This window comes from Mangifera indica, chromosome 20 (assembly GCF_011075055.1).
Source record: "Mangifera indica cultivar Alphonso chromosome 20, CATAS_Mindica_2.1, whole genome shotgun sequence".
In the NCBI taxonomy this organism is placed as follows: domain Eukaryota; kingdom Viridiplantae; phylum Streptophyta; class Magnoliopsida; order Sapindales; family Anacardiaceae; genus Mangifera; species Mangifera indica.
This window is the reverse complement of record NC_058156.1, coordinates 6857152-6868670: the sequence shown is the minus strand read 5'-3', so window position 1 is coordinate 6868670 and position 11519 is coordinate 6857152. Positions and strand designations below refer to the sequence as shown.

Here is an 11519-nt window from a genome sequence, read left to right as displayed (position 1 = left end):
ATTTAATTTGGGTCAACCCTATTCACATCATATCATGCTAATTCATCACATACACACGTGTTACTGATAGGCTGACAATCATTTTAAAAATGGGTTCTAATTTCTATACAACACTTTGTAGAATTTTTTTTTTTTTTTTTATAAACTTTCCCCTTTTTCTTCGCTAAAATCATCTGTCTCTAATGGATGATGGATTATTTGAATAAATTTATCTTTTTATATTTTTAAATTTAAATTATAAAAATAAGAGTGATGTGTTACCCCTCATAATTTACCAATTCTAAATTTTTCTACTAAAATTTTAAATATATTTAAATGTCTAAATAAGCCCTATTCATTTAAAAGATAATCTTTATTTTACATTACTCATTTTTATTTATACTTGTCTCATATACTATTTGTTGTTTTTATCTTTATTTTATATTACTTATTTAAAATATTTGTATTAAAAAATTATCAAAGTAATCTTGATTTTATTATAATTATATTCTTATTTATTAATGTTTTAGGATGAAAATAATATTATTTTTAATTAATATAATAAGTAACATAAAAAATATTTTGTAATAATTATATCTTAGGGTTCTTAAGTAAAATAATATATTAATATTCTTTATTACTTCTAAACAAACATAATAATTATTTATACCTATCAAATTTTATAAAATATAGTAATCAAATACACTTTATAAAGTACAATGATCGATGTGATATTCACGTAGGAAAACAGCTAGTAGCATAGTATTTAACAAGTTTGTGGTTTATTATTCTTGTTAAGACAATAAATCATAAGAAAAGAATTGAATTATTGATACAAGAAAGAGCAAATATTAAATTTTGGTTATATATATACAGTACAATTTAACTGTCTGTGGTTAAGCCACGTATGGGAGTGCCTTAGAGACAAATCCGTTGCCCTTGTTAAAATCACAATTACAATAAATTTATGCGGTAGTATGGAAAACTCTTGCCAACCGTACAAGTAGTAATTTTTATTGGTGTGATTGCAGTGGACAAATAAATTAAAATTATATAATGTGATTTTTCCAATGAAATATGTGTTTCTTTCTATTGTATTTATCTACACCTTGCTTCCATCGTACTTCAACAAAAACGCTGACCAACCTTTTTTTATATGCGTTTCTATTGTATTGTATTTATCTACAAACCAAATTCAACTCTTAGGCTTTGATTTTCATATATACGTATATGGCCAAAAGACTTATGCCCACCCAAAGTTTAGTGTAAAAATAAACTCATACTTGTAAAATTTTAAAAACTCAAATATTCATCTATCATAAACCAACCTCTTATTTGCCGGTGTTCTCTCACACAACCTAGACAAAGACATGACCACTGTTTTCCAACCACGAACATAACAGATTGTCAAGCGTTGTCTAGATCTAACATGCAACGAATGCATTTGTGGTTGCGTCTTCATTGTGTTCGTAGCCAAAGAATGGGTTGTCATCGATGGTCGTTTAAATTTGAAGTTGAATCAATAGAAAACGCGATAGATTCTTGTCATCTAGAGCTAATTCGACGAAGCCTCTTCGTCTTCACGCTTTGTCATTGTTAGAGCTCTGTCAGCCTTTGTCTAGTGTTGTCAGAGGCAACAAGAGGAGACGCACAAAAGGCTGGTCAACACCGGAATTGATTAGTCGCCACCATTGTCGTTGTGGGAGTTTGCAACAAACCTTAAGGATCTCAGGGGGTTACTTTTCAAAGTTACGATTGAGGGGGTGATATGCGAGTTTTCAAAGCTTGGGGGATGAGAAAAATTATATATTTTTTAATATTATTGATAAAATAATGATTTTATCCTTAATCATAATAGAGAATTTTAATAACAACTGATCTGTGAGTGAATGTTTGAGTTTTTAAAACTTTACGAATGTGCATTTATCTTTATATTAAAACTTGGGTAGAAAATTGTCCTTTAGTGTGTGTATATATATATATAGAGAGAGAGAGAGAGAGAGAGAGGGAGAGAGAGATGTTAAAACTTTCAAAAAACAATACCATTTGCTCATGTAAACTTTTTATACAACAAATTCTCTCCTATGTTTCAAAAAGAATTAAATGAATTACATAACCCAAATGGGAAAACCTAGAATACCGCATTTTCCATTATGTTATTTTTCCACTATTCTCTATCTTTAAATATCAATTTTTCAAAAAATAATTTATAATTCTACTTAAAAAAAAATTAAGTTATTTGTATAAACAAAATTTACTAATTAATCTATATAAATTGATGTAATAATTTATGATTATTTATTTTTATGTATAATTTTAGTTTTTATATATAAGTCTATACAATTTAATTGTATAAATTATTTTGCTTTTTATAAATTGCATATCTCATTAACTAAAGTCTCATAACCCATTATTATATATATAATTTAAAAAAAAAAAAAAAAACTACAAATTTTAGTTTCTGCCAACATCACTAAAGAATTTTCTTTCATAGATTTTTACAGATCAGGACGGCTTTTTGTACAGATAACTTTGGTCTTTGCTTTGGTACATGTACGGATGGTTGATATATGTTGGGTTGCTGTTTTGGCATAAGCACAGAGCAAAAATACTACACTTTCCACATATATGTATTCAGCATGTGCAGAATAATCAAGAACACCGAGAGCTCCAATCATTGCGAACTCCGAAACCATGATTAGCTTTGGAAACAATAGTTTGCTGTATAAATGCTGGTGGCGGAGTTGCAGATGCCTACATTTTGTCTTCTACTTGATTCCCTCTTTTCATGTCTTCCATTTTGTTTGGATCTTCGAGGCTGCTTATATATTCCAAGTCTTTTCAAGCATTCTTCAACTATGCAAAACTCTTCTAGGAGGGGTTTTTGCTGGGAGCTGCCTGCTGTTTGAGTTTATTCTGCAGGTAAATTTTGTATGCTTTTGAAATTTCAATAACTTTTTGGCTCACATAAGCACCATTTAAAATAATTTGTTTATTAATTCTCCCTAGTTATTGTGAAAATTTTGCAAACTCAACCTTCAAAATCAACAATGAATCCTTGATATTCTCTGTGTATTAATGAGAATTGGTCCAGATTTTTGTTTTTCTTCTTCTTAAAAGAAAAAGAATCGTGCACAGAGTGATTAGAATAAACAAATGTGTTTCATCATGCAGCCCATCTACATTGATCTTACTTGGTGGGAGTTGAAGCTGGAGAACTACAATGGAGATGACATCAACTGCTTTTGAAGCTATCAACAATGAAACTGTTGATCTGGTAACTTACTTTTTATTCATCATGTGGTTATATTGATTTCAACTGCAGCAGAGTTACTTAGTCATAGTAGTTTTTTCTTTTTTTGGTGATTTAGGTTAGAGAGATCACAGATTTAGGTTTCAGTTTTGTTCTTAGCTCAATGCACCTATCCTACCTTGGATATGAAACCGTAATTTTTGCTAAAGATTTAATCTCAAATGAGAGTAAACCCAATGTGGGTTTCAATATTTTCCCTGATGCAAGTTGGTTGAATACTAGAGTTCTATTCATCTGGTGATAATATATGAAAATCAATAAGTTTAAAAGATGGAAGTCTTGCAGATTGTTGAAGGCAAAATGTCTCCTAATGAAGCACTGCATATATAATTAGGGATGCAAGTCTCGGAACTCTGTTGAAGTAAATAATTGTTTGAAATCTGCATTTTCAGTATCCTAATCTGAGGATTATTTTATGCAGGAAAATATACCGATTGAAGAAGTTTTTGAAAAGCTAAAATGTACAAGAGAGGGTCTAAACGCACAAGAGGTTCAAGCGCGACTAGAGCTTTTTGGGTATAACAAACTGGAAGAGAAAAAGGTGTCGTATGCCTAGTTTTTTTGCAAGGTGATTTGTTTTGTCATATCCCATATTTATCTTGAATTTATTTTCTCCACAGGAAAGTAAAATACTCAAATTTCTGGGCTTCATGTGGAATCCTCTGTCATGGGTTATGGAAGCAGCTGCAATTATGGCCATCGCTCTCGCTCATGGAGGGGTAAGTTTATAGGACTATATCTTCTCTTTTATGACGGAAATGTGAACTTGAAGACATTTTAGAATTTGTCTTCTTGATTGATCGTATCTATTTCAATGTCTTTCCAGCACAAGGGCACAGATTATCATGATTTCCTAGGCATCATGGCTCTGCTCATTATCAATTCAACCATCAGCTTTATAGAGGAAAACAATGCTGGAAATGCTGCTGCAGCGCTTATGGCTCGCCTGGCTCCAAAAGCTAAGGTTTGCTTGCTGGCTTTTTTTCATTGAATTATTTTCTGGGAATATAAAAATCATTTTATTTTTATTCATTTTTCTGTGTTTCCTTAACCTTGTCGAAAAACAAATGTCTTTCTTAGGTTTTACGCGATGGAAGTTGGAGTGAGGAAGATGCTTCTGTGTTGGTCCCTGGAGACATTATCAGTATTAAACTAGGAGACATTATTCCTGCTGATGCCCGTTTGCTTGAAGGAGATCCTCTGAAGATTGATCAGGTTTTGACTCATAATTCATGCCGAGATCTTTACAACTTACTCACAACTTTGCTAGATAATTGTAGATGAGTGTTGAGATGCATATATCTAATCAAATTAATAAGCAAAATGTAGTTCTTGTATTTTATACTGTCCTGTTTAATAATCTAACAAGATGTCAGGTGATGGTAAGTATAGCAGTTTCTTAAAACTCAACTCTGACGTCCATCTGGGATTGCAATGATATTATTTTCTTTTGTAGTCTGCCCTTACGGGAGAGTCGCTTCCAGTAACAAAAGGTCCTGGCGAAGGAGTTTACTCTGGCTCCACGTGTAAGCAAGGTGAAATTGAAGCAGTTGTCATTGCCACTGGAGTACATACTTTCTTTGGGAAGGCAGCTCATCTAGTGGAAACTACGACACATGTTGGGCACTTTCAGAAGGTTGATCTTGCAAACTAAACCTCTAGCTTAAAGATTTAACAGCAAAAATAATGATGCTTATATGTAAAGCTACCAAACAAATTAGGTATTTGACAAGATGCCATTTTGCTTGATGCTTTCAGGTCTTGACTTCAATTGGAAACTTCTGTATTTGCTCCATTGCCATTGGGATGGCTATTGAAATTGTAGTCATTTATGGGCCTCAGCATAGGGCCTATAGAACTGGTATAGACAACCTTCTTGTAATACTTATTGGTGGTATCCCAATTGCTATGCCAACAGTGCTCTCTGTCACCATGGCGATTGGTTCTCATCGTTTATCTCAGCAGGTTGGTGAAGTTACAATTAGTTCAAATGTTAAATTATGCCATTTCCTGAATTCATGTTGTGAGAGATCAACGTAAAGATTGCTAACTTCCTTTGCAGGGTGCCATAACAAAAAGGATGACAGCTATTGAGGAAATGGCTGGGATGGACGTGCTTTGCAGTGATAAAACTGGCACTTTAACTCTCAACAAACTTACTGTGGACAATAGTTTAATAGAGGTGGCAGCTTTGATCCCTTCCTTTCGTTATATAAGTCAAGGACAGGACGATGAACTCTTTGGTCAAATAGCTTATCTATACATATGTTTGGGCATTTCTGTTCAAAACTTTGATATCTGATTAAACCAAATAAAATATTGGAACCTAAGACATGGGATCTTTCATTACAGGTTTTTGCAGATGGGGTTGACAAGGACATGGTTGTTTTGATGGCAGCAAGAGCTTCGAGGTTGGAGAATCAAGATGCCATTGATGCTGCAATTGTTTCAATGCTGGGTGATCCTAAAGAGGTACTAGTCTTATCAACAAAAAATATTGTTTTTTGAATCCTGTAAGGGTTGCTTTACTAGCCCTCTGATAGTGGTACCACTAAACTTTAGCTGGTCATTATTTACTTGCTTCCTGGAAGTACTGAAAGTTCTGATGTAGTTTAATTGACTATTCCATTGATGAGCTCAGCTGAGTTAATTTTATTCTGTTGACCCACTGTAAGGCACGAGCTGATATTACTGAAGTGCACTTCCTTCCCTTCAATCCAACTGATAAGAGGACTGCACTGACATACATTGACAAAGCCAGTAAAATGCATAGAGTGAGCAAAGGTGCACCAGAACAGGTATGAATATATTACTTTACAACTACAGTTAGAATAAGTCTACAAGCTATTAACTTCCTTTGTCTACTGTAGATTCTTAATCTGTCATGGAACAAAGCTGATATTGAGAAACGGGTCCATTCAATAATTGATAAATTTGCTGAGCGGGGTCTTCGATCCTTAGCAGTTGCTCGACAGGTATTTCAGCATTCAGTAATACCATATGCTCCTGGAATTTATTTTCCTTATTACATATACTGAAGATAAGTCATCACATCTACAGGAAGTACCAGCCGGTACCAAAGACAGTCCTGGTGGGCCTTGGGAGTTTGTTGGTCTTCTCCCTCTCTTCGATCCTCCTCGTCATGACAGTGCTGAAACCATCAGAAGAGCTTTAGATCTTGGTGTTAGTGTTAAGATGATCACAGGTGTATATCAACATGAGTAATTTACATTCAAACTTCCATAGCAAGTTAATGATAATTTTTACAGTATCTCTGTGGGTCTGTTTCCAGGAGACCAACTGGCCATTGGAAAGGAAACAGGGAGACGTCTTGGAATGGGCACAAACATGTATCCTTCATCCGCTTTGCTTGGTGAAACAAAGGATGAGGCAATTCAAGTTTTACCAGTTGATGAACTCATTGAAAATGCTGATGGATTCGCTGGTGTCTTTCCTGGTAAATATGTTTATATGGCTTGTGAGCCTTGCAAATTTGATTTATATTTGCTATTCTAACCAACTCCATGCTTTTTGAAGAGCATAAGTTTGAGATTGTGAAACGATTACAAGCTAAAAAACACATAGTTGGAATGACTGGTGATGGAGTAAATGATGCACCTGCATTGAAGATAGCAGACATAGGGATTGCTGTGGCAGATTCAACTGATGCTGCTCGAAGTGCTTCAGATATTGTTCTCACAGAACCTGGCCTGAGTGTTATTATTAGTGCTGTTTTAACAAGCCGTGCTATTTTCCAGAGAATGAAGAATTACACTGTAAGAGAAAGTTCTCTTCACTTGACAGAAGGAAGTAGAGACGTTAGTAAATAAATTTAGGTTCATTATACATACATTTTAACTACCTCACTGTTGTTGTTCCATTTTCCAGATATATGCAGTATCTATCACAATTCGTATAGTGGTAAGTATACCGTTTCCCTTTTATATATTTCTAAATAAATTATGAACTTTGATAATTGCTAGGCATCTTTGCATAACTGTGATAGTTCTCACTGGCAACTAGTTTTATATAACAGCTGGGATTTACAATGCTCACTTGTTTCTGGAAGTTTAATTTCCCACCTTTCATGGTGCTGATCATTGCTATCCTTAATGATGGTATGTAATATCAGCTATTTAAATTTTTATGTAAGGACAGCTAAATATTATCATTCTTGATCCCCATTAAATTTATAAATTTATTGTTTACAGGTACCATTATGACGATATCAAAAGACAGGGTGAAGCCATCACCGATTCCTGATAGTTGGAAGCTCAGTGAAATTTTTGCAACTGGTATTGTCATAGGGTGTTATCTTGCCATAATGACTGTTGTATTCTTCTGGGCAGCTTACGAAACCGATTTCTTTCCGGTAAATGAAATTCTGTAATGATCTTTTCTTTTAGAAGACACTATTGATGCCCCATGTCACCTTCAGTTCTAACTTGTGCTTCTTTCTTTGTTATCTTAGAATCATTTCCATGTGAGACACTTCAACAGAAATCAATATAATAAACATGACAAAGTAGCACTGGATAAACTACACTCACAATTAGCATCTGCTGTGTACCTTCAAGTTAGCACCATCAGCCAGGCACTAATATTTGTGACTCGCTCGAGGGGATGGTCATTTACTGAAAGACCTGGACTTCTTCTTGTTGCTGCATTCATCATTGCTCAACTTGTAAGTTTTTTATCATTTTGTTTGAATATAGAGTTGTGTTATATTAGATTACTTGCTTTAGTAACCGTGATGATTTGTTGTAAACAACAGGTAGCAACTATAATATCTGCCTTGGCAACATGGGATTTTGCAGGAATTGAGAAGATTGGCTGGGGGTGGACTGGTATTATTTGGCTATACAACATATTGACATACCTGCTGCTTGATCCTATCAAATTTGGTGTTCAATATGCACTCAGTGGTAGAGCTTGGGGTCTGGTGTATGACAATAGAGTGAGTGAAGCCAAAATCTTCCTTCATTACATGATTCTTCTTCTGCTAAAATTTGATTAACGAGTGGCCTAATTGTGTTATCGATCTTGTTAGACTGCATTGACAACTCAAAAGGCCTTTGGTAAGGAAGCGCGCGAGGCAGCTTGGGCAACTGAACAGAGGACTCTCCATGGCCTGCAGTCTACAGAGGCAAAGACTTTCACTGAAAAGCACACTTTCAGGGAAATTAAAATGATGGCCGAGGAAGCCAGAAGACGCGCAGAAATTGCAAGGTTGGTTTGTTGGTTGCTTATCAATATTTTAAAAACAAATCAAAGACTAATAACAGATGTTATTTGATTTGATTCAGACTAAGGGAGCTTCATACTCTGAAGGGCAGAGTTGAATCCTTTGCAAAGTTAAGAGGATTAGATATCGATCATGTCAATCCCCATTACACAGTTTGAGTTGGTTTTGGCAACAACCACTGCTTCTGCCATGGCCAATACTGGTTCACGTGGATATGAAGAGCCAAGCTCAAATTAAAGGCATTTATGTGAAGAATAAATAAAAGCTGTCATCAAGCATCATTTGCTAATTATTTCTCTGTATTTCAGTTAGTGCAATGGAGGCAATGAATACTAATAAATTTCTGTGTTGGCCCCACATATTAATTATTTTTATAAAAATAATGTGCAGTTTTGGTTATTATAATAACAAAATTTTTATTCCAATATTTTCGCTTTTATAATATTTGGTTACTTTATTATTATTATTTAATATTATATATAAATATATATATATATTTAAAATAAATATACATAAAATTACTTATTACCCCCTATCAGTGAAGGGGCAAAGAAAACAAAAAACGTGTCCATATTCAGCACTTGTATCTGAATTCTAAAGAAACAATCAGGTCTAATCAATGGACACATGGTAGTTAGCGGTTGGCCCATTTCCGGCATGATGGGCTAAGTTAGGTCTCTATCCACGTGGATTTTAAATATTTCCATCTCATCCACTTATTTTTTTATTCAATAAATTATCGCGATTTAATAATGTCTTTGCACGACAGCTTTGATTATAAAGGAACGCGTCTATGAATTGAAGTATCAAAACCTTTCCTGATTCGGTAAAATGAAACTATAATTATTATTTGCCAATCATATTTCTAGATGTACGATATTTTCGTGTACTCATTAGTACAGAATAACTCAATTTCGTTATCTGAAATTCACGTGATTTAATGCTGTCCACGCAATTTGAAGTTGTGACGCTTTCAAACTTTACCAGTCGCGTTTTAGAGAGTGTGCACACACTCCTCAATGGTTTTAGTGGAAGGACCAAGCACCGCCGGTACATTTTGCTGTTTGCTATGATGGTAAATTTGTTATTTTATTATTAATATTAAAATAAATAAAATTATATTTTATTTTTTAAATTTAAAAATTAATAATTTTTTTATTCAAAAATTTGAAAAGTTATATTTTTCTTTTTTTTTCTTTCATTTTCTGATGATTGAACTCTAATCGAAACTATTATCATCCAATCTATCTCTCTTTGTCATCATTGATAACACTAGATGAACCCCGATGAATCCCCAATGTGACAGAGTTCGATGAAGAGGCTAATTTTTCTAGATTTACTATGTTTTATGTCAAATCGACTCTATACGAAACTTATGTCGTGTGATTTATCTTCTTTTGAGGCTAAATCAATGGAAAACGGAACGAATTCTCATCGTTTAGAGCCAATTCGACGAAGTCTCTCTGTCTTCGGGCTTCATCATGCCCATGCTTCTTTATCTATAATTAAATATCATTAGTGGTGACAAAGAGAGAGAGAAGGAGGAGAATGGTGGAGATTATGATAAAAGTCGTCGTCAGTTTTAATATAAAAAGCGAAATAATAGTTTTACCTTTCACTTTAATAAAATTATTAATAAAAATTAGTTTTTAAATAAGTGTTTAAATTTTTAAATCCTACAGATGAATTTTTGGAATTGAGTTAAACCTTGGGGTGGGCGGGTTTGAGTAAGTCTTTCAGCCTATTGGAAAATTATAACAGGCCTATTTATAATTGAAACTTGAAATTCCTATGGCTATGTAAACATTCATTTCCGGTTGAACATAGATATAGTTTACTATTCAAGCATCCATGCGAAAGTGGAGGTAAATATATAAATTATTCTCTCTTAAAAAACACATATACTTATCCAATAATTTTTTTTTTCATCCTTGACAATGTTCAATTTTCTAATTTTGATGTTATTTTTCTTAAAAAAGATATTATTTATTAATAACAGGCAGGCTTAAATTTAAAAAAAAAAAAACCAGTTTTGGTTGTGGCCACGACCATTAAATATGTTAATTTTCTTTTTTTGGGGATAAATCTACCTTTAATGTCTTTCTTGCTCTATTTAAATGAGCAATACCTCACATGTTTTTTTTTTTTTAAATTTTTTTACCATGATAATGTGTACATAAATGTGAGCCTAAAAATAAAATTTACGAAGGTTCAGATTAAATAAAAATAAAAACTAAAAGACTATTTTCCATCCAAAGTTTGTTGAAATGATAAATTTTCACTTATCATTACCTTGTTAATGAATAGGCAAGAGAGTATTTTTGCATAAAATTTTATATTTTATTTTTCTTTTCAAAATAATGTATGTATGGAGGGCAAAAACTTTTAAAAATGTTAGACTTGTTGATGAAAATTTTAAAGGGGTTTAAGAAATTCAAAAAAAAAGAGGGTTTTGAAATTTTTTAAATTTTAATATATTCCTCAATAGTTTAAAAATGACAATAACATACCTAAAAACTTAACAAAACACATAATTTTAAGATTTGTTAGAGTTTTGATAATTTTAGGAATTTAAATAATAAAATTTTAAACTAATTTTAAATTTTAATGACAATTTTATAATTTCAATAAAAAGACAAAATAGTCATTTCTAAGAAAATCGAACAAAATTCACAAAGTAAATGATATATAAGAATTTGAGTTTTGAAACTTAATGGGTGAAAATTTGTCATTTTATTAAACTTTGGGTGTGAAATAGTCATTTGGCTAAAGTAAAACATCATAGGGTCAGTGAAGACACAATGAAATCTATGGAGTTAAGCACAATTTAACAATTACATTAATATTTTGCATATATTAAACTAACTCTTTTTCAAAGTCAAGAATGATTAGTTAATCCCCTGACTTTGCCACTATGTATAAGAGTTTGTTTCTCCATAATTTGCAAAACCCTTTTGAATTGTAATCATTATTGTATTTTAC

At 32.8% G+C, this 11519-nt stretch overlaps 1 protein-coding gene across 2 annotated transcripts; it reads left to right on the top strand.

Annotated features, from left to right (window-relative positions):
• Positions 1-2551: 2551 nt before the first annotated feature.
• On the top strand, positions 2552-8962 carry LOC123204019 (plasma membrane ATPase 1-like). Of its 2 annotated transcripts, XM_044620545.1 has the most exons (22): positions 2559-2901; positions 3154-3256; positions 3714-3833; positions 3913-4011; positions 4119-4256; positions 4373-4507; positions 4749-4928; positions 5051-5257; positions 5355-5474; positions 5645-5764; positions 5968-6090; positions 6163-6267; positions 6353-6497; positions 6585-6749; positions 6830-7068; positions 7181-7213; positions 7329-7410; positions 7504-7664; positions 7764-7976; positions 8067-8249; positions 8343-8521; positions 8599-8962. In XM_044620545.1, the coding sequence occupies exons 2-22, from the start codon at positions 3203-3205 to the stop codon at positions 8693-8695; spliced, it is 2898 nt and encodes a 965-aa protein (XP_044476480.1). In that variant the 5' UTR covers positions 2559-2901; positions 3154-3202; the 3' UTR covers positions 8696-8962. The 2 variants fall into 2 exon arrangements, 1 of the variants encoding a protein (XP_044476480.1); XR_006499437.1 differs by lacking the exon at positions 8599-8962 and having other exon boundaries at positions 2552-2901; positions 8110-8249; positions 8343-8476.
• The last annotated feature ends 2557 nt before the right edge of the window (positions 8963-11519 follow it).

Excerpts from the sequence above, each read along its gene's own strand:
- LOC123204019 (XM_044620545.1), top strand. The coding sequence starts at position 3,203 with ATGGAGATGACATCAACTGCTTTTGAAGCTATCAACAATGAAACTGTT. Across the intron at positions 4,508-4,748 it reads ATCCTCTGAAGATTGATCAG|TCTGCCCTTACGGGAGAGTC; the intron begins GTTTTGACTCAT and ends TTTCTTTTGTAG. Across the intron at positions 6,268-6,352 it reads CCTTAGCAGTTGCTCGACAG|GAAGTACCAGCCGGTACCAA; the intron begins GTATTTCAGCAT and ends TCACATCTACAG.